This window comes from Crotalus tigris, unplaced genomic scaffold (genome assembly GCF_016545835.1).
Source record: "Crotalus tigris isolate CLP2741 ecotype Arizona unplaced genomic scaffold, ASM1654583v1 scf7180000017585.4430047, whole genome shotgun sequence".
NCBI lineage: Eukaryota > Metazoa > Chordata > Lepidosauria > Squamata > Viperidae > Crotalus > Crotalus tigris.
In genome coordinates, this window is record NW_024096493.1 from 1,088,832 (window position 1) to 1,112,738 (window position 23,907).

At 38.0% G+C, this 23,907-nt stretch overlaps 1 protein-coding gene across 9 annotated transcripts in view; it reads right to left on the reverse strand.

Annotated features, from left to right (window-relative positions):
* Positions 1-1,722: 1,722 nt before the first annotated feature.
* Positions 1,723-23,907, reverse strand: part of LOC120315955 (transducin-like enhancer protein 4) — a 179,865-nt gene continuing 157,680 nt past the window's right edge. For all 9 annotated transcript variants that reach the window (XM_039361061.1, XM_039361089.1, XM_039361081.1 and 6 more), the window contains 13 exons: positions 22,210-22,329; positions 20,989-21,042; positions 20,331-20,483; positions 17,920-18,052; positions 15,847-16,040; positions 14,349-14,425; positions 12,451-12,700; positions 10,015-10,262; positions 7,691-7,838; positions 6,580-6,730; positions 6,263-6,339; positions 4,267-4,707; positions 1,723-2,681 (listed from right to left, as the gene is read on the reverse strand). In XM_039361061.1, the coding sequence (XP_039216995.1) occupies positions 4,600-4,707; positions 6,263-6,339; positions 6,580-6,730; positions 7,691-7,838; positions 10,015-10,262; positions 12,451-12,700; positions 14,349-14,425; positions 15,847-16,040; positions 17,920-18,052; positions 20,331-20,483; positions 20,989-21,042; positions 22,210-22,329 (1,713 nt within the window). In that variant the 3' untranslated portion in view covers positions 1,723-2,681; positions 4,267-4,599. The remainder of the gene's footprint in view (positions 2,682-4,266; positions 4,708-6,262; positions 6,340-6,579; positions 6,731-7,690; positions 7,839-10,014; positions 10,263-12,450; positions 12,701-14,348; positions 14,426-15,846; positions 16,041-17,919; positions 18,053-20,330; positions 20,484-20,988; positions 21,043-22,209; positions 22,330-23,907) is intronic.

A 23,907-nucleotide genomic window follows, 5' to 3' on the forward strand; every position in this document is an offset into this window, starting at 1 on the left:
GAGGCCCATTCCCTCTCCATGGGAGGAGATCCGGCTTTGTATCCAAAGCTTCCTTAGCAATAGGATGGGAGACCCCCAGGATAGGCCAGGTGAAGGGGGCAAGGGGATGGTGAAAGGGCAGCAGGGCAGGACTAAGGCAGGACTTCCCTCAGACCCTCCCTCTCCTTTCCTTCCTAAGTACAGAGTGATGGGAAAATATTTGAGATGAGGGAGGGACAAAAACAGGGAAGAAACGCAGCTGGGGAGGTGTCACCCTTCATGAGAAATGAAGAAATGCACCATCGCCTGGAAGTGGCCAGCATATGGCCCTCACCTACTTCACATATCGGGCTTGGTGGGCTCTTGGGGAGGGGACGCCATGAGCAGAATGAGAGTCAACGTTACCTGCGCAATGCTGCCCAGCTCCCAGCCTGCCCATTTTGGCAGGCAGCGGGGCACTCTCCTCACAGTGCCGAGAGGCTGAGCCAGGTGGCGCAAATCCGAAAAGAAACACAACGCTGCCCAGTCCTCAGCCTGCCTGGTCTCGGCATGCAGCGGGCGGCGCTCTCCTCACAGCACTGAGAGGTTGAGCCGGGCAGTGTGAAGCTTGCCAGCTTTGCACCTTGCTGCTTGCTGAAACTGGGCAGGCTGGGAGCTAGGCAGCATTGCACTTCTCATCAGATTTGTGCCACCCAGCTTATCCTCTCGGTGCTGTGAGGAGAGTGCCCCGCTGCTTGTTGAAACCCTTCCCCCGGAGCCCATCAAGCCAGATATGTGAAGTAGACCAGGGCCATATGCTGGCCACTTGCAGGCAATGGTGCATTTCTTCATTCCTCACAAAGGGTGACACCTCCCCAGCGTGCACCCAGAAGGTGGGGCTGATGCAGCAGGGGCTGGTTCCTCGCTGTTTCCAGATGGACTTGTGGAGCTAAGACTGAATGCATTTCAGCATAGATGGCTATCACAAAATTGTACATTGGCTCCCAGCCAGCCTGGGCCAGGGCCAAGGCAGTGGGGGCCGTTCCCTCACTGTTTCCAGGATGGCTTCACGGGCAACATGAAACTACTTCGTGGGCCACATCTGGCCCCCGGACCTTGTGTTTGACATGTCTGCTCTACAAGCCTTTTGTTGTTATGGTCTCTTTGAAATCTGATGCAATCTACAACTCTATTCAATATGGATAATCTTCATACATTTTCATGCTCTTCAGCACCAATATTTGTAACTGTTTATACTTCACATTCATTTGTTGTTGTTTTTTAAACACCAACTTCCATTCTTTTCAGCTTATAAAGGTAATGGCATATACCCATCCCATTCATGCCTGGGAAGGAATCTTGTGTTTTTTATAGGCATAAAGAACTAAGAGTTTTGTTGGGTCCTTGATGCTCTCTGAGCTTTGTTGTTTTCCTGCAAGCATCAAGGACCCCACAGTTCAACCCTGAAATACAAATATTCTCTTCTATTGGTACTAAGAGATTGCTTTTCCTAACAGTGATTTGTTGAACAAGTCAGAATGGTATGGCTCACATTTCATCTTAAGTTAACAAACCAAACACACTGTGGTTTATTGCCACATGCAAAGCAGGACACTACAGCTGTACTATAGGAAGAAAGATATATTAATGGAAATCATATGCTGAAACTGTATCTGGCACTAACATCTACAAAGTTGCCAAACAATTCACTTCATATAATCACACAATGTTTTAGTTTAATAAACTCATTCAGGAAAAAAAAACTATGGGATGGGAAATACCTTTTAATATACATCGTATGTTCTTAAAGTAAGTTGAAAAAGCAATAACATCTGTTTGCTGGTTTCATACCGTATCACACAAAAGAAGGAAAAACTAGAAAAAAACTTTTCTTACAAGTTACTTATGTTTAATGCTTAAAAGTTTGAATGCACAAACAATAATCTACCATTATAGAAGTACTTGTGGTCAATACAATGCATGAGAACTATGTACAAGACACAGTTTAGTATCAAAATCTTTCTACACTGTAGAGTATTACGAAACTGTTAATGACATCAAACACTGAGCACTTAACACATTATTATTAATATTATTATTTGCTACCACATTTGGAACTTCAATGAACAGTCCATTTTAACTTGCAGCATTAACCCATTTCTAGTATGAAATTAAGTAATTTTCTACTTACACAATAAAGGTTTATCTACACAGTTCTTTTGATTTTGATCCATAGCAGCAAAGGCACTGTACATCAGCAGATCCACAGACTTAAAGGGGTTTATTTTTGTTTTAAAGCATTCAAAAGGAATATGTCACAGGTCATAGTTTAACAGCAACAACAACAACATAAAAAGATAACACATGGTTTCTGGCACAATGGCTCAGCCTGCGTCCGACGTTCAACTAAGACTTGGATAGAACTGGCGGTAAATAAAGCAAGTCCTTCTCTGAGCGAAAAAAAATCCATTTTGTTCTGCACTTCAGAATGAGTGCTCTTCTAAATTCTAACTCTGAGGTCCTCACTTTTATAGTTTGTGTTCATGTCGGAATCCATTCCCTTCTCAGTGCCATCTCCAATGAATGTATCAAATATTTTTTTTTCTGTAATCTTTAGAACTGCAAAATTGCCCAAAGGCGCATATCTTTCTTTTCCAAGAAATGTAGCAAAAACATCCAGAAAGAATGAAGTTGATCTTTGAGACATGTTATTGTACTTCTCTCTGAAATATACAAAATAAAAGTGATATTAAAAATTCTGACCAATGCAGTCTATTTTAAACGTCTCAAAGTATAACCATTATATACTCTACAGGAGGTTGACAAAACACTGTCAAATGGCTGCTTAAAATAACTTGTTAAGAGTATAGCTGGTTTTGGCTTGTATTTTCACAATTTCTTGTATTTAATTTTCCCTCAGAAATATGAAGTTATTAAATTTGCTGAAAATATGGGGTCCACAAAAGCATGCATGATCCACTCGCCTCTGCATGTGGTTGCCTCTCATAATGGAGCAACAATCAAAACAATATTATTATTTTAAGCGGATCTTCAGGAAAAATCAGAACTGATATTATCTGAACTAAATGATTTGTAAAACATCATAAGAATATAGTTAGAATATACCAAACCACCAGAGAAAACATGAGTGATTCATAATTCAGGCTAAAATAGTAAAAAAGTGGTCTCTTTAAATAAAACTTGCAGATGAGTAGAGGCTATAGAACATGGTAAAATAGGATTTCACCCCGTAGAGAGAGAGAGAGAGAGAGAGAGAGAGAGAGAGAGAGAGAGAGAGAGAGAGAGAGAGAGAGAGAGAGAGAATACAATGCAGTATAGAATGATCAAATTTATAGATTTGTTGTCCATTATTGCTTGTTTTCAGATATAAATCTCAATTACAGTTTGATAATTGTAACTATGGCAATCTTCTCTGACCTGAGTTCCCTCCAGATGTGTAAACTTTAGGATAAAGCAATGGCTGGAAATTTGGGAAGTGAAAGTCTACTCATCTGGACAGTGTCCAAGTTGTATAAGACTCTGCTCTGGGAATAAACCTGGCAAAGCCTTGGATTTACAAGCTTCCCCTTTCCTTTTATTCTAGTGCAGCTTCAAGGAGATCAAAAATCATTCTTGATCATTGACTGTATAAGCTGAGATAGTTGTTAAGTTAACATCTAAAACAGCTGGATAGCCTGAAGTTAAGGAAAGCTAGTTTAGGAGAAATAAACACAAGACTATCAACTATGATTTGAAGTATGTTTTTTTTTATAAATCTCACTCAATATTAACCAGTTTGTCTCAGTAGACATAAGCAGCCATACTTTATTTATATTGAAAATGAATGCTTTTCATTTCATTGCATACGCACTACAGAAAAAGCCTGTGGTTTTTGGAAGGTTTATACATGCAACGCTTAATAATAGATTAGTGTTATTTCCCGGCAAATCCATAGTCTGGGAGATGGGCTTGTCATTACTGAAATTTCTGTTCAGATATTATGACCATCCATATCTGAATGGCATGATGATTAATGGAGAAAAGATCCTATTTCTCTAGCATGTTTCATATTTCATATTCCTACGGGCTAATGTGAACTAGGTCACTGCCATTTCTAATACTGTATTTTTTTAAAAAAACTACATGACTTAATGAAACTCTTGGCTTAAATGATATCTGCATCACTTATTAGTGTGTGCACTAATTATACATAATTAGTGCACACACACACACAAACACACACATATTTGCTCTTTGCTTCCAATAATCGCACAAAACCCAATATAGTCATCAAGAATGTTAACGTACCTTCAAATCCAAGGCAGACGCTGACTACTTTGTTTAGTCAGTTCCTTGTTAGAAAGATTTCTTTAACAAAATAAATACATTACAGCTATGTTACATAATTAAAAGAGTCAGTTCCCTGTTAAGTATGCTTATTCCATCTTCTTCCAAGTAGATAGCTGAAGATTTGGTTTTATATGTTCTTAATGAGTGCTTGCTATTAAATAGCAAGTCTAGTGGGAAAATTCCACGACCGTGTTGAACATTTTCATCCCTCAGATTGGGAAACAAGAAAAATAAAAGTAATATACAGCAAAGTGCTACTAGAAGGAGTATGGTTTTCATTCAGATTTGTCTTTAATAAATAACTTCATACACTGTAGCCTTCTTGTCCCCAGAGCCAGTGACAATGTATTTGTCATCCACAGAGATATCACAGCTAAGTACAGAAGATGACTCTTTGGACTAAAACAAGAAAAGAAAAAAGCGTGTGTTAACCATTCTCTGCATAAATCAGATGAAATAGTAAATTAGTTCCCTTTAAGAAATAAAACAGTTACAGGATGGTTCAATTATATATTTCTGCTTCCTGTCTGGTATTATTCTCCAGTCTGTGCATCTTCAAACTTAATTGCAGTTAACTCTCCAGGCTTGAGAGAATAATAAGGTTGTACTTGGCATACATGTACTCTTCTCTAGAGATTAAAATCAACAAAACACACTTGTTACACAGTATTATTTTCTTTCTTGCAGCCTTGAAGAGTTTAAATAAAACAGAAGTGACCTAATGTGTATTCACAACCAATTGGGACAACCAGATGTCTAAAAGCAGCCCACAGAGGAGGCAGTTTGTGATAGAAAATGAATGGTTTGGTTTGCTTAAATACAGTTCAAAGCCTACTTTTAGCTGAAAAATCAGTCACACGCTCTATGCGGTGCAGAAAAACTTGGAGCCTAGCTTGAATTCGGGCTTCGCAGGGGGAATAATTAGGCCTCAGTGATCCTGTCAGCCAATTGCGGTTTTGCTGCCTGATTGTGGGAAACAGGCCTCAAACCAAACAGAGGGCGTGGCATGAGAAAAATGCAAAAGGCAGACAGAGTGGAGTGAAAGGAAGGCTCAGGAAGGCCAGACTCCAGAATAGCAAAACAAGATCCTTGGGATCAGCAAAAACAGATCCTTGGGATCTGGAAAACAGAGAGAAACATGCCCCCACATGCTTTGGAGACGAACAATTCAAATCTCCATACTTGGCTTCCTACTACTACCCAAAGCTACCAAAAACCCCTTTAAATTCTTCCTAGTGAGCAATATGTCTTGCTTCTCTTTCATTGTTTCTAATGTTTTGTTCATTATTGCATGGATTTCTCTTATTATACCATTTATCCTTGTGGTTATTATACTGCTGTTACTGTGTGTATACGTGTATACACACGCATGCCTACCACAAAAAGTTCTGATTGCTACAAAGATTCCACTTTGTAATAGGTGCGGAAGAAAAACCACCATTATTTACTCTTTAATAGCAATTTCAGCAATGGGGTTGGAAATGGATTCAGCATAAAATGAAAGGCTTAAAAACAGCAAGGCTTTAAAATGTTACATAAGGTTCTCAAAGGATGAATACTGCAACAATATTGAGAGCAGATTTTGGTCAATGGATGTGCTTTGTAAAATTTACCACTGACAGAGTTTATACAGTACGTGCAATTATTATCTGACACAAGCTAAAATCAAATGAAGCACTTAAAGCTCACGGTATCGGTTTACCCCTGGGATTTGCCCAAAGAATATTCATATTATCTTCCTCCATTTTTCTTTCCCAAACTGCTCTATGCTGGCTCATTAGATCTATATCAGGGGAGTCTAACCTTGGAAACTTTAAATTCCTGTGGACTTCAACTCCCTGAACTGGGGAATTCTGGGAGTTGAAGTCCACAAGTCTTAAAGTTGCCAAGGTTGAAAACCCCTGGTCTACATGATTTGGGGCTGAAGAGAGAGGGACTGGTGAATGATTTTTACCTGAAATATACTGGCTCCATAAGGTGTTCTCCATGCATTCAGAAGATTATCCTTTCCAGTGCTTACAAACCATTTGCCTGAAAACACATTTTATATTATAATTAGAGGAAATGGATTAATTCTACATCAGCAAAACTCCACTTCTTATCTCCCTATCTCCATTTGTGTTTTCTTCTGGTCAAAGCAATACATTACATCAAGATTTCACAAACATTCAGTCACACGTGCAAAATTACACAGTATCTTTCCTTTTCTGTGTCTATTGGATTTATGTTTAGCAAACAGACAATAAAGCCAGCATGTACTAAATTGCTTACCACAATGGGCAAACTTAAGGGATAACACACAACTCTCGTGAAGATGGAGCTGATACTTGTCTGGTTTTGTGACATGCAACACTTCAACATTGCTGTTCTCCATCCCTACTGCCAACCATTCTCCAGTAGGGCAATAGCCCAGCGAGAAGATCTGAAATTATAAATGCACACAGATTATGACTTAGATACCTGGTGACATAATTATTGTTTTTTGAAAGATAAAAAACAAAACAAAAGAAAAATCTTGCTACGAATTTCTTTCAAAAGTTGGTATTACTGGAGTAGATCAAGATAATAAGTTCCTATAACTCAGTGGTTCTCAACCTGTGGGTCGGGACCCCATCTGGTGTCGAACGACCATTTCACGGGGGTCGCCAAACAACGCAGTCTGCCATTTTTCCCCCTTTTCCTTAGCTGTGCTACTCCCTTTTATTCTATTAGCTTTTGAAAACCAATAGAATAGACTCTCTTGAATAGAGTCTAATTCTATTGGCTTTCAAAAGCCAATAGGAATTGTCCAGGCTGTCTCTGCCCTGCTGAGCCCACCAAAAGTCCAATTCTGCAAACGGTGCTGCACCAGTTTAGTCCTTGACTTACGACCATTTGAGTAGTCCTTGACTTATGACCAGTTGGGGGTCGTGGCATTAAAAAGGTTGAGAACCACTACTATAACTAAAGCCCAATTAATGCTGGGTAATATATGTTAAATGCTATTGCTCAAATGGACTTGAAGTAATATTCTCAAATAAATTATCTTGGAGTAAGTTCTACAGAAACGATTATCTAGAGCAGGGGTGTCCAACATTGACAAAGTTAAGACTTCAACTCCCAAAATTCTCCAGGCAGCTTGGCTGGAGAATTCTGGGAGCTGAAATCCGTAAGTCTTCCTGTTGCTAAGATTGTGCATCTCTGAACTAGAGGACTCATTCAGTCTGACAGCTTGTGAATAAGACTCAACAACCTTTTGGAGATAAAGAAAGAATTGTTATCTACCCAAATCTACAATGTTAAAGAATATTTCCTTTCGTGCCCTAATCTATTAAAAGAATGCAGAAAGCAAAACCGAAGCGAACAATGACTTCCGTATGTCATGGGTTCTGTAGAAGCGTACCTGGGATGTGAAGTCGTGCTGCTGCAGTTGCCTCCCTTCCCTCAGGTCCCAGGATCTGACAGTATTGTCCAAGCCTCCCGTCCAGAGCTTAGTGCCATCATTGGAAATGTCAATGCAGCTGGCTCCATCTGTATGGCCCTGGAATTGCCTAAAGATACCAAGTTGGGGGACAATCACTTTGGAAAACTTTCTTCTGTTAAAACATTATAAAAGTTTCCACGCCAACTTTTAAGGGCTCCCCAAATAACAGAGAAAGCAAAGCAATGATTTCTTAAAGGGTAGAAGGACATCCATTGAATTTTAAAATGCTGGAAGCACCTTTCTGAATTCTTGCAACTGCTTGAAGTTACAAAAGCAGTGAAAAAAGGGTGACTTACAACCAATCCTTGCCCTTATGATTGTCCCCATAATCACATGATCAAATTGGCAACTAGCATGTATTTGCAATGGTTGGAGCATCCCAGGGTCATGTGATTCCCCATCTGTAACCTTCCCAGCTGGCTTCCGATAAGCAAAGTCATGGAAGAAGCCAGATTTGCCTCTCGAGCACATGATTTACTTAACAACTGCAGTGATTCATTTAACAGCCATGGCAAAAATTGTAAAATTAGGCATGACTAGCTTAGCTTAGCAATGGAATTCTGATCCCACTCTCTGTATGGAGTAAGACTGCAAAGGAAAGGACATTTTCCATAGCATTAATGAAATGGGTTTTAGTATTTTAAAAAGGCACTTAGAAAGGATATGTGCTTTATTACATTATAAGGTTAACTTGCTACATTAACACATTTTTTAAAGTCTGGCATTGAGCAGTACAGAAATTATCAGCAGTAAACAAATTAATAAATAAAGGATTATGTTTAGAGAAGAGTTCTGTATCATAAAAAGCCCAATTCCAGTTTTTTAAATGCTGTTTCAATAAAATAATGTCTCTTACTGCAATATTGTTTCTAAATAGATCTATGTAATTCAGTTATGATTTTGGGGAATATAATCAAATACAGATATTTAACACCTCAGTATACACCCAGGACCATGTCTTCTATCCCTGTAAGACCTTTTTAAAAGATATTAAAAACCAATTCTTCGTTTAAAAACAAAACAAGATTCTTAAGCACCTTCCATCATTGATGAGATGATAAGTACACCCTGCATGAGACCAATTGATAGACATTTGTTGCTACCCATGTCACTCATCATGCATAGGGCACAACTATCCTTACAGAGCCTCCATAGAGGCTGCCTAATATTGCCTGGTATTTCAGGATCCTAAAACAGAGCAAGCATCTTGCTACTCAAAGACATCTTCTACACAGAAAGGTTGAAAAGCAGAGGGAGATGGATGGACTATAAGTACTTTTCTCTCTGCTTTCCTTCCACACAGGTGGTCTGACAGGCTTTGTGAATGTCTGGACAGGACTTCAAAGTGGTTTTAATACAGAATATCCTCCATTTGGTTATGAGCTGATGACGTCTCATGTTTTCACAGAGAATTATTCTTTAGATTGTGCACAGGCTATTCGTTTTCATTTAGTTTTTCTTTCCACTAGAGATAACTGCAAACCAATATATCTCTGTGAATTCCCAGCCTGGGGCTACTCATACTCTTATCTCTATTTAATTAGGTTTACTACCTGCCCTGCCCTCAGATCTCAGGAGCAAATTAAATTCAGACATAACATTTCTTCCCTCTCCCCCCTGCCCCCAGGACTCATAATGAGACAAAGAAGAAACAACAAAGGCAAAGATGGATTTAAAAAAAAAAAAGAATAAAAACACAAACGACTGGTATACTAGTGGCACTTTTTGGCAGGATCCTAAAATCATATCTACATGGTTATTACCAACTGCAAGCTTATATTTTCTATTGCCATCTAGTTCTTCATTACCCAGTTACAAAGACTCCACTTTATTTTAATCTCCCTACAGTATCTATATAAAATTGACATTCTAGTGGATGCCTTGAGGCGTCCCGTGAATTTGAAAAATCTACAGAGCCCTGCACGAATCAGAAATCTAGCTCTTCACTGCCAGTCAGACAGAGACAGTCAGGCAGAAAGACAGATACACAATCAAGCTCAGCTTAAGGTTGAAAGAGCTGCTAATGGTTTCTGTTGGGAAAACAGCACTTTGCTGATGAATTTCTTGCATGATGGCCTGAAAAGGTTGCAGGCACACAACAGGCTCTGTCACTCTTCCCTGTCTAAAAGATGGAATAACAAAGATGGGAGAAAGATTCTGAAAGGTAAGGCACATTAAGCCACTTCGTAACATGGCAACAGCTCTTTTTACCAATGCTTTTTAATCTGGTTTTATTGACTTACCTGACCAGGGTCTGATTGTGCAGGTCCCATACTGCAATGTTCCCATCGCTACAGCAGGAGAAGCACACCTTGGAATCGGGGCTGATTGCTAGAGCATAGCAGGCAGGAGCTGAGGATGTCAACTCTGCTTTTATACGTGGGGTGGGCGCTGCCAGGTCCCAAATGGATAACGTGCTGGCTTCCCCACCAACGATCAGGGTGCGGCCATCGGGGAGTAATCTGCAGGAGCGGATGTAGTTATCTCTGTTCTGTAGACACAGAAAACACCACCAAGAGATTACTCAGAAGAAAGAAAAACATAATAAAATGAAGCAGAAATCTATAAAATTACTGTATTCCCTTTTGGTTTTAATGAGCTCATGAACCGTTTGAATGCAGGGCTAAAAAAAAAGGTGGAACAATGCTTTGTTTTTCTTTAAGAAACAGCCATCATTCTCAGCAAAGAGTTATTTTTATAAAATCTGTCCCATGACCAAAATAAGTTGCAAAAACCGGAGTGCTCCAGGGTGATCTGGAAAATACAGATGGATCTCTTTCACAGAGGTTTCATTCAGCATACCTCTAAAGATCATGAAATCTCTAATAACAAAAGACCACATCTATGGGAAGGAGAAAGATTTGATCCTGGAGCTCTCTCTTTCTCTCTCTCTCTGGGTTTTGAACTTGATGCTAAAATCCATCAGGAGTTGAGAGGGTTTCATTTTCTCTCCCAAAATGTTGCGCTAAATCTGTCCCTTTATCACAGTTCTCTGCTGTGCGTTTGTTCCTTTTCATTGTGGAGGAAATAACATGCAGGAAGAGGAAGATAACACAGGAATGCTGCAGATCACTGGGTAATTGTGGGGGTGGAGGTTGGTGCAGATTTCTGCACATATGCAAAATGAGAAACAGATCAGAACAGCATGTCAAAAACCAAAGATAAATTAAATTGTTTAGTGTGGATAATTGGTTCTAGTCTATAATTAACAGCTACACAAAACCATGGATGAGACTGCTAGTAACAAGGCCCACCTATGCCTTTCATAATGTCCTGCTAGAGTTCAGCATACTTTGATTTGGTAATGTTTTCAGTAAAAACAACAATGTTAAATAGGAGAATAAGGGAAGGCTCACCAATGGGGATCTGGTTATCATATAGAATTAATAGTCTACTATTTAGTGTGGGAGTTTTACCTTGCCTCAGTGTACAAAAAAAAAAAAAAAACACTGATATTTGGATGATTCTTATTTGAAGATGAAAAAAATAATAGAAGCAATTGTTTCTTCATGTTCTAAAAACACCGACATATTGAAGTGTAGTGAAATCAAGCTTTAAATTGAAGAAGATGGAATTAAAGCCTTACTTCTAGTTACTTATGTTTAATGGTGTTTCTACTTAAGCTATCTCTACTGTCAACATTGGTTTCAGTCAATGGCAAAACTGATGAATCTTTAAAAAATATCTCCCAAAGGATTGGCAATCTTCCAGTACAAATGTGGACAGGCAAGAAAGACTGTTAGAAGAAAGTTCTGCAACATGAAGAAAACAGTTACATTTGTAAACAAGATCCTTCTACCTCTCAATTTAACTACGAGGGCAATTCGGAAATAAACCTCCATTTGGTTATCAATGACAGACTCTCACAGATACAGAATTTTTATCATACACATTAGAAAACTACAACATTACATTGCTTTTCAACATAATTGCTATTCAAACTGAGGCAGTTGTCATAACGTCTTACAAGGTTTGAAATTCCTCAGTAGTAGTCGCTTGGCGCCAAATCTGGGCTAGCAAGATGATGGGGTGATCAAAAACGTCCCAACGGAACTGCTTCAAAAGTTCTTGGGTACGTCTAGCGGTGTGCGGGCAAGCATTGTCGTGAACCAACACCACCCTGGAAGTGGTGCAATAGAAAATCCCTCCAAATGTAAAGATGCCAAAGGAGTACTGCTAGTGAAGCATACATGGAGCGTGGTTCAACCATCAATTCAAACGTCTACTGTGAAACGTTACAAAAACTCAGACGAGGCATCCATAACAAGTGTCAGGGCCTCAATTCGAATGGCGATTATGTCGAAAAGTAATGTAATGTGTATAATAAAAGTTCTATATCTGCAAATGTCTGTCATTGATAACCAAACGGAGATTTATTTCTGAATTGCCCTCATACATTGCCTACCTTCAGCCATATAACCAATATTCTTAAGCATGATATTTCTATTAAAAAAGTGGAAAGGTCCTTTTAACATTCATTAAATTCCATAGTTTATAAAAAGTGGTTAAAGAATTAATGAACTAGTAAAGCTTAACAATTCCTGGCCACTCATATCTACAGAAACTACACATTAAAATATCACACCCACCAAATTATTTATGTATGCCACAGATATCCTTCTAAAGCGATTGTTCTCATGGGGCACCCCATTAAAGAATTACTGTTATTTTTAACTCACCAAACAATCCAGCTGAGAGACAGGACTTTTGTTTCCTGGATGACTGATATCCCAGACCTTGACACATCCTTTTCCACCAGTGTACACGTGCCTTGTTGGATTGCTAATAGTAACTGCACATACCACTTCCCCGTGGTTTAGGGTATTAATCTGTCGAGCATGACGTGGAATTCCTGGCCCAATAAGGGCATCAGGAGGGAAAGGTACAGGTTGCATCTGACCATCAGCACTTACATGAAATGAGTACGCTCTAGGTTAAGCAGAGAGAAATCCTGTTTTAATTATGCATCTACTAGCCAATACAAACTTATCAAATACGGTTAAGGCTAATGCACAGTTTGTAAAATACATAATATTATATTGTTATATTTTAAGTTGTTGCAGAATGGAAAAGGTATTTTTATTTTGACTGGAACAAAAGGCAAGTTGGGGCACTCTGAACAGTTAGGGAAATATATTTTTTTTTTTAAAAAATCTGGAGTAGAACATTGTATGACTGGCAGTAATGTCACCTACAAATAATTTAGCAACAAGTTTCTTGAAATATTCTTCCAGGGAGAGAGCCTCTCAGTGCTTAAAATTGCTATGCTTAAAGTATAATGTGTTGAAGTCCTTAAGTAAAACTTTATTAAAGTTGATCTAGAGCATACTGCAAGGACATGTATAGTTAATAGATGTAACATCCACATGGAAATGTAATTTAGGATACTGAAGATAGTTCACAAATATCTTCCTTGAAACAAAAACCTCTTTCCTTTTTTGCAGTAAAAACAAGTAAACTCAATTAAAATATGTCAAAGAAATGGTACTTAATGCTGTGTAGAAGTTAGGGATTAAAACTTCTATCAATTCCAATCATTGCTCATACTGGCTGGAGATAATATCAACTGCAATCCAAAACAGCTGGAGGGTTTTACATTGCCTGTTCTTTATTTTCAGATAAATAAAACTATCATATAGTGTGCTTAGTGATTGGAAATGTAATCACATTATAGAAAATATCTGAAAGGACTTAAGCTACAAAGGCAAGAATTTGAAGAGATTAAACTATTCATCCATGGCTGCCAAACTTCTACTTATAAAGGATCTAAGTGCTAAGTTACTAAATGAACATAGTAATTCTAATATTTCATGAATGGTATCCTTCAGGACAGGTCAACTAAATATATTTCCTATATATAGATCTTTTCTATATATGATCACCCCACACCCATTATATAACTGGGCAAATCATTCTCCTCAGTCTTATTGGATTTTATTTAAGTTGCTGCTTGCTTTCACAGGAAGGAGTTCAAATAATTATACTGGATTTGTTGTGTACTTTCCTCTTGCTGAGAAGTAAAGTAGGTGAAAACTACATTATTTCTATAATTGTTTCTCCCAACAGCCAGGCTAGTTATGGGAGGTCAGCTTTTTTAGTCAATTTCCTCAGGGATCCATTTGTACACTATGATATCATAATTTCTTTTCCAGTATTTTCAATCAAACAAAACACTTCAGTGTTCTTTTGTGCAACGTTGTTTATGGAATCCAGTGAGTCTGCATTTCATTGTGGGACTTCTTTTGTGCACAAAGGAATTATTTTTAAAACAGAGGGGTAGAACACTAAAGACATGCACACCACAGAGCCTTTTGTAATTTGTCTTTCTGTGCCAAGCAGAGTTACCTTAGTCCAGCATGCCCCATTGCAGAAACATAACCCCTTCCCTATGCCCTCTTTTATCCACAGCATCCGATACCCTTGGCATATAGTCACCTACAGGAAAAACTGCCAAATAGGCTTTTAAGATTAAAAGGAGGATTAACCACCCTCTGCCACACATGGAATTCAGTATTGAGAGGAAGCAAAAGGAACAAAAGCTTAATAATATGATTGAGTTAGTGTGTTTAACACTCACGGTTTTCCTCCTGGGATGCCTGTCAGATTCGGAGGAATGCCTGGGACTCGCATATGATGATGTGGATCAAAACCAACCTGGAGTTTTCCCACAAGCAGAACAAAGAAAGTTTTAAGCATTAATGGGAAATGCTGGAACGCTGCTTTTCAGTCTTACATCAAACGTTACTATGGAGAACCTTCTACAAAGATTAAAAACTATATTGGACTGTGCCAAGGTCCACAATTCAACATCCTGTTTCTAAAACTAGCCACTCATTTGCTTCAAAGAGACTTTCCACCTCATCAAATAATATTCAGAGACATAGTGCCTCTGAAGATAGTGGCAAGGAAAACCTTTAAAGCATCAATTATCAGTAAAACGATAAACAGAAGTAGAAGTCAGCCCTGGAGAGATTAACTGAAATTAAAAATTCTATCAGTTCGATAGATGCCTGAGAAAAAAAGAATGGAACCTGGAAAATGTAATGCACAAAGTGAGCATCACATCTGGAAAATGTGATGCACAAGGTGAGTGAGCCTCTATGGCAGTGTTTGTCAACCTTGGCAACTTAAGAGATATGGACTTCAACTCCCAGAATTCCCCAGCCAGCTATGCTGGCTGGAGAATTCTGGGAGTTGAAGTCCATACCTCTTCAAGTTGCCAAGGTTGAGAAACACTGCTCTATGGGAAGTGTCACAAGTGGGAGGAAGATCCTGTGTCACCAGCCAGCTAGGTAGGTTGCAAATGAGGATCTCATGACTGTGGGATGTTTCAACCCTTGTAAAGACATGCCAAATGCCAAGTGCACAAATTTTGATGACATGACCACAGAGATATTGCAATGGTCATAAATGAGAGGTCCCATCATATGTCACTATTTTCAGTCCCATTGTAACTTTGAACAGTTGCTAAATGAATGATTGTAATCTGAGGACTAACTGTATTCAAAACTTTCACAATCTGGATAAAGAATTCAATGTCCACCTTTCCCCCCTCTTAATCAGTCCCTAGATAAGCACAAAAGGTGACAAGTGGTACCTCATGAAATCACAATAGCAATAGCACTTAGACTTATATACCGCTTCACAGTGTTTTTTTACAGCCCTCTCTAAGTGGTTTACAGAGTCAGCATATAATATATTGCCAGCAGAGAAATCTAGACAAATATTTCTGGATTGCAGTCATTGAAATTAAGTCATTATACTGTCCAGAGTCATTAAGTCATTATAATTGCCAGCAGAGAAATCTAGACAAATACTTCTGGATTGCAGTCATCGAAATTAAGTCATTATAATGTCCAGAGTGCTCTACTGGTATAAATTGTCTCTAACATAAAAATTACAGTCAGCAACCATTATCTTAAATATTGCCAAGTAAGTTCCATTCCCCAAGGAAAATTTCAGATTTACAATAACAGTGAAGTCTGATTTGTTTCTTATGAGCCACCACCTTACTGAAAATAAGCTCCTCCCAGCATAATCACCTTTTACTATCAAATAACATGGAAGAAACCTACCACTGGAGATCGTCCATAGGCGGCTGCAGCAGCAGCAGCTGCGGCTGCTGCACTCATCTGAGGAGAGATGTTATGCAAACCCGCATATGCGGCTCCAGGACTGGTCAGTTCACCATTCATCCCAGCATGGGGTACTATTCCAAATGGGGTAGGATAAGGGCATGGGACTGCCATGGGGGTTCTTAATCCCGAACCTACAAAAGGGAAGAAATGGGAGAAAAGGAAAGGATATTTACAAATTATATCATAAGAAAATGCTGGACTGAAAAAGGGAAATTCAGGTGGATAAGAAAAGGAAAACAAGCAGTACATTACAAGGATTCTGTATTGGATTATCTCAGTTTTTAGAGGGCTATAATAGAGTGTTATAATTCCTTTGCAAATTTACCCAAAGAGTTAAGTTCTTCATGATTAAAGAGGTCCCAAATGAAATTGAAGGGATTGGACCTAGGATCATGGAACTGGAAGAAGCTATTTAAGTTCAGTACAAGAGTCCAAATTAAGAAACCCCTGCCTGGTGGCTATCCAGTCTTCTACATATGCAGAAAAATGAAGTACACCACCTCCCTAGTCAACCGTTTCCCCTACTGAGTTGCTTTTTCTGTTAAAAAGTATTACTTTACATTCGACTGATATCTGTCTTCTTGTAACTAAAAACTATAATTTCATCATCAATCAGACTTGGTGTATTTAATGTAACATTCTTTTAGGAATCAAAAGAATGCCAATATATTCCTGCTCTGTCTTTTCAAAACCGAACATACTCATTTGCTCACTTTCTCTTTAAGTGACTTAACTTCCAGGCTTTCGGTCCTTTTTGAACCTTTTTTTTATGCTGAGGTGTCCCAAATTCCTATCAATCTTTTCATCCACTGCTGAGTGGGACACATTTTCTTGACAAAGAAAGAAGAGCCGTTTTTCATTATCTGTTAGTATTTTAACATTGAGGAGTTGGTACACTGAATCTTTTCTCTTCTTTTTATTTTCAAAATAAATCGACTCCTCCCTTTCCTTTTTTAAACATTTCTTTTGTAATTATCAACAACCTACACTAATCTCAACACTCATTCTCAGTACTCCTTCTGACAGCTCTATTCTGTGGGGTGCCTGGTACTTTCTTGGGGTATAGTTTGTTTTGTTTTATTTTCAGATAGCACACCCTAAAATAATACAGCTAGACTGACTTGTATTGTTTCCCTTGGGAAACAATTTTCTTAAACATAGAGATTCCTTTTCAAGGACTTTCACCCATCCTGAATGTTTCCTATCAGCTTTCTTCCCTGGAATCATGAATATTGCTAATGATATTGGAGTTTATCCTTCCAGATTGCAGGCAGAAACTTCTGTTTGAATGCTGTTAAAAATGTCATATTCATAAACGAAATAATTTTTCTTATATTGACCCAAAGGTGCTTTTTTTTTCCCAAAAGGCAATTGAGCTGTTTTTTTTATTTGAGGAGGAAGAAGAAGATGCTTCGCTTCTTATCCAAGAAGCTTCATCAAGTGTGTAAGAAGCAAAATGATTTCTTTCTTCCTCAAATAAAAAACAGTCCAGTTGCCTTTTTTTGGGGGGGGGGGAAGCACCTTTGAGACAACTATGACCTGGATGACTGAGAATTTCTACAGATATGTCCTATGTTGAGCATAAATAACAAATATTTTTTTACACAGTTATTCAGGCCTTATCTTTCTGTTATAATGTGGAGTAGAACCATATAGAAAGATTAATCCTGGTTCTGCACAAGTTTGTAAGGAATATCTCTATCTAGGTGTATTTCACTCCAATCTGATTCCCTCCAATTGTATTGGATGACAGCTCACATAATCTCCAATCATAGTGGTAGTTAGTTATACTGATTACAGATTAGAGAAGTTGTAGATCAGCCCATTTGGACAATGTCAGACCAGAAAAACCAGATGAGACTTGCCCAAGATGAGATTGCAAATCTAAGGAAGATATAAGATGTGACCATAGATCTACATTCAATACTCTACAACTGTGTGCACGCAGCAAACAGCAAATACTTGACAAATAAATCTAACCTTTCCCCTTCTCCAATTACATTTACTAACCTAATGGATCGACTCCTGGTGGCTTTCCAGGAACAGGCCTTAATCCAGGTGTAGAATTACTTCCGGGTGTTGGAGCATCAGTACGTGGAGTTGGGGTATTTGATTTAGACACAGGGGTGGTGGATTTCTCATTCTGATATGGAGAGAAGCAGATTTTATGCACAAATCATAGTGAATGCAACTTACACGAGTTCATTTTATTGAGATCTACATTGGTGTACTTCTTAGTAGGCATTAAAACAAGAAATACATGTATGGGGTAGCATTTCTTTGGCTATTGTAATGAATATCAAACCATTACATTATTTGAATCAAAGAATTTTGATATTTCATATATTTCTTTGCCACTCTCCATCGAGAACATGCCAAGTTGAAAGGCTGACTCTAATAAAGAACAGAACTAACGAACCATATTTCTTTTAACAAGATGCAGAATATTAAATTATCCAATGGAAGTCCAGCCTGCAGTTGAGTGTGCTAATAACAGAGTTCAAGCAAATTGCATGATAGAAGCTGAGACTGTATTGAGAAATAGCAGTGGTTGTTTGTATCTAAATCTGCAAAATATTAATGGCACATTATGCTCATGAGAATTCACCATTATTTACTACAACATGTAATATGAAATGACTAATATTCAGACGTCAGCTTTTTCTAAATATTCAGAATGTAAGAAATCCCTTTATCTAAGTTATAAACTAGAGCATGGTACTATAACCATACAGCATAACCAAACAAGCAATACCTTTAAACATCCTGTATTAGATTACCTCAGTTCTTTAGATTGCCACAATTCCTTTGCATATTTGCTTTGCAGATTATGCATATTTACCTACTGCCTATCTAAAACTGAATAAAATGAAACATAGAATCACAGAACTAGAAGACATCTTTTAAGTTCCATGTAGCAATTAAATGAAGGCATCCCTGCTGGATGGATATCCAACCTCTGCTTGAATTATGCAGCAGAAAGAAGTTAACAATCTTCCTAATTATATACTATGTTTATAGTCAACTGTTTTTATTATGAGGATTTTTCCTTACATTAAATAGGAATCCATCTTCTGTATTTTTGAATTTGTAAGAAAAAATAGTGTAAGCTTAGAAAAAGTTAAGGATCTTAGTGATTTGTCTAAGTCTATCCTATAAATTTCCTGAAATTGTAACAGTGTTGCTTATCTCCTGGTCGAGACCAGCTATCCCATATTAACTCCTTTTTTAGGTGATGCCAAGGGGATTACTGGCGGCTGCCTGGACAAGTCCCTGCAGTTTTCTTGGCAAGGTTTTTTGGAAGTAGTTTGCCATTGCCTACTTCCAAGGGCTGAGAAAGAGTGGCTGGCCCACAGTCACCCAAACTGGCTTTGTGCCTAATGCAGGATTAGACCTTACATTCTTCCTATTTCTAATCTGGTATCTTAACCTCTACACCAAACCAGCTCTCTTCTATTATTAACTCATTACTCAAGGAAAATATTATTGGGTAAAGTTTAAAAATGCTGGATTACCAAAATTCATTTAACAGAGATTATTTGAAATAAATCACAGAAGATAACAACAGCAAGACATTTCTGCATAATTACAGAAAAACATGGATATATCCATTGTGTAAGTAAAAGTTAAAGGTGACTTGGAGATGTTCCTTTAATAATTAAGCATATTACAACTTCAAAATAAAAGTTGAATGCTACCTAAAATTTGGGTTTGACCCTTCTTTGAGCGTGTGACAATTTTGTAATTAAAAGATTTTAAAAACTGCCACTAAATTGCACACCTCAATGTTAAATAATCACGTGAAAATCTCAGGTGAAGAGACTAGTTGTGAAGAAATTGTGGCAGATCAAGATCCTAGAAAAACAACTAGTGTCTCTCATGCAAATTCATACACACACACAAAATATCAATCAAAGACGTCAGTACTGCTCTGGGTTTGCAAACAGCCTTTCTCTGAATTGTTCAAGAAAAGGAACACTATTGTAAATGACATATTATTTCTTAGGTAGAATATGACTGTAGTTGAATATAGCCAAGTAACACAAATAAAGCCAAGAACCAAATCATAATGAAGCAGGAAACTAAAATTACTGTAAATTGTCATACCAAAATAAAATAAAATAAGGTTCAAAGAACCCCTGCGTACTCTTATTTATTCACAGAATAGCAAGCTTCTGTGAAAAAATACAATAAAAATAGATACATGATTTTCAGACCTGGCTAGCTGAATAAATATTTTCTATCACTCCAAAAGATCCTGAGGTGCAATATATATATATATATTTGGTAGAAATATATTGAACTTAGTGTTATATTATGATGTACTACTGGGACACATCTCATTATCTTCCACCTCAAGTTAGATACCCAATGGTGCACACACAGTTATGAAGATGAATGTGGATTGTACAGTCACTTACAAGGCTAAGTTCTTTGGATTTGGAAGAAGGAGTGCTGCTTGAAGATGCTATTGAGGCTGGGCTAATTGGTGCATCTTTCTTGAGTAGACGAGCCTTGTCCAAGCCATTCTCCCTTGGAGAATGTGCTGGGCTGCCTCGTGGAGATGACGGGTCCTAAAAAAAAGTGAAATGATTATCAAGGTCTCCTATTTGGACTGGTGAATAACATATGGCTCCTTTGTGACTGCATCCCATAGTGAAGTTCATGAATGATACAGTATATTCCCTTGCCTGCATAAATCATTATTCACAAAGAAAACATATTTCCATCTCAAGATATGGATTAATACAATGATACCTTTTTATCACAGCAAAGCAAAGCTATTTTTATTTTTTATTTATTATATTGATTCACCACCCATCTCAATACAAGGTGACTCTGGGTGGCTTATAAAGTTAAAAGCAGTAAACCATATAAATATATACATAGCAATAAAAGTTTAAGCTATGGTAAAAAGTTGGAGAGGGAGGCAACAAGGTGTGCAGGGGGTGAAGTAGGATCTGCTGTTAGTCCATCAGCCACCTGCAGCGTAGCCCTCCCCCATTTTCTAAGCATACTCAATGTTACCTGAGGTATACATGCAATAAATTATGCCTCCCAAAGCAAAACTGCACATACCTCATTGGATACATCAACCACCAAGTTATCATCACTTTTTTCACCATCACTATCCTGCATTGAAGAAGAAAACAGTCAAGCACCCAAAACACTTATTTGTCAAAGCTACACTTTATTTAAATATGGAGAGCTCTAGAAATGCAATGCAAAATGGTTAACAACATCAGTTGGTACTTTTTAAAACCCACTTAATCCATCTAGCTGTCCTTCGGCTGTAATACAACAAGTCACGGTTAAATTTTTAAATATGTGGCTAGTAGTTAATTGCTTCTGGAGTTATACAGACTAGAGGATGAATCAAAATTCGGATGAGCTTGTATTGTAAAAAAGGAGCTTGGGAAAACCAACCTCATCAGATTGCTCATCAGGAATGTTAAGCTTGCAATAAGTATCCCTCCCTTTCTAATTTAGCACACTGTGTTTCTGGAAGTTTCAACTGGATGTTGCAAATGCAGCATCTGAGCAGGAAGTAAAGAACAGAAATCAGCCAGGGCTTATATTATAACAAAAGGTTTACTTGTTTGGCAGATGTTAAGGTGTTGGTATTGGCTAAACACTTTAAGAACTGATTATCTGAGAGATCACCTCTCCCAACTGCAAACTTCTCTGAATATTGATATCTGCAGAAAGGCTGTTCTGGATAGAAAAAGCTTGTCTATCTAGTCTGTGGGAGAGGATTTTCTACTGCATCACTCCTAGGTTATAGAAGATTTTTTTGAGAGATGCACTTGACATTTTAAAAACTTATAAAAATTAACCCCAGCATTTAGAAGATCAGTAAATACACATGTATTTTACTAGTCAATTAATTATGGGTTACATTTAGTATGATGTTTTTGTAATTTTGTTAAATTAACTGCTTGCTTAAACAGAAAGGCAGAATATAAACTGAACGTGTATAAAAGAAAGGCAACAGCTTTAGGAAAGTTTGCACATTTGTCAAAAGAGAGTACAGGGAGATGATGCTGTTTCCATTTTGGCATGTTTTTCAACATGGAAGGCATCTGTGTTGAGGAGCAAAGCCAAAGCTTTTTATATTTTCTTTTTCCTGACCTTTCAGGAAAGTACAGCTGAAAAGGGTTCTTGGAGAAAAAATGCAGGATCCCCCTTTGAGCCTGTGCAGATCAGCCAAAAACGTTTTGGGGTGAAATTGGTGCATCCTTACTGGCAGTATAAAATAACAAATAATAGGGAAAAATATCTGTACATGGTTTCACTCACATAACGAGCTGCAATCTCTTTTTCTTCTGTCTTCTGTTTTTTACTTTCAGAAGAGTAATCTGTTGAGTTTCTGTGCTTCTCAGAGGTTCTAAAACTTGCTGATGGAGATACAGATGAGCTCTGAAATGAGAGGGAAGAGAAGGAAAGATGACTGAGGGCACAGTCTTCCAGTTTTTCTTATAACACATCCCAATGAGAGGACAAAAGCTATGCCAGCATGGACAGAGCCATCTACGTCTTTCTGAAATAAGCAGATATAAATGATTTCTCCATGAGTTGCTCCTGGATCAGCACAGCAGCAACTAAAACGCTAGCCCATCACTTCAGAATCAGGTTGCAGTTGCAAACAAAACTGTCTGGCTTTTATGGAAAGAAATGGTCTGCTTACAGTACTTGAAAAGTAGACCTGCAACACAACATAGCTAAGTGGAACCATTTCTTGTGAACAGATCTCTGAAAGGAAACATCTCCAGGCTATCTTTTCAATAAGTTAGCAAGACTGGTTCCCCAGAGGATACAATTCCTAATAGGCACCGTAGCTTTCTGATGTCAATGGAAAAACTGCGCTAGTTACTTTTTAAGTAGCTACTTTTCAGTTTGTCACATGAAAAATAAAGCTGGGGTACCTCTGCCTCAGCAGATACATGTGCTAGTGCAGGGTTGGGGGGATTGTGTGTGTGTTTCAGGCTTCAATACAAAATCTGGGAGAAAAACAGTATTTCCTCTGATGTTTGAATGCTGCATAAAAGTTAGTGCCACAAAATCATTCCTCCCCCCAAAAACCCCATACTCTATAATCCTTACACACAAAAACTATTCACCAAACTACTGTATATCATAATAATAGCATACTAGCACTGGTATATTTTATGCAAGATACAGGACAGGTATGAAGGAGATAAAGAAATAATTGGAACTTTTAGTTGTTAAAAAAGGATTGCTTCTACTGTCATTTGGATTCCTGAAAAACAAATAATCAGAGATTCATTGGGTTGCAAAACACCATTTCAGATCCTTCAATCAGTGGAATGGAATCAAAATTAAAGCATCCCTGACAGGTGACTATCTATCTTGCTAGTGAAGGAATGCACCCTTCCACATTAAATAAATTGGGTTTCATGTTCCTTCTTCTATCATTTTCATCATCATCATAGAATTGGAAGGGACTTGGAGGTCATCTAGTCCAACCCCCTGATCAGGCAAGAAACCCTATACCATTTCAGACAAATGGCTGTCCAGTCTCTTCTTAAAAACTTCCAGTGTTGGAGCATTCACAACTTCTGGAGCAAGTTGTTCCATTGATTAATTGTTCTAACTGTCAGGAAATTTCTCCTTAGTTCTAGGTTGCTTCTCTCTTTGGTTAGTTTCTATCCGTTGCTTCTTGTCCTTCCTTCAGGTGCTTTGGAGAATAGCTTGACTCCCTCTTCTTTGTGGCAACCCCTGAGATATTGGAACACTGCTATCATGTCCCCCCTCGTCCTTCTCTTCGTTAAACTAGACATACCCAATTCCAGCAACCGTTCTTTATATGTTTTAGCCTCCAGTCCCCTAATCATCTTTGTTGCTCTTCTCTGTCCTCTTTCTAGAGTCTCAACATTTTTTTTTTTACATCGTGGTGACCAAAATTGGATGCAGTACTCCAAGTGTGGCCTTATCAAGGTGTTATAAAGTGGTATTAACACTTCACATGATCTTGAT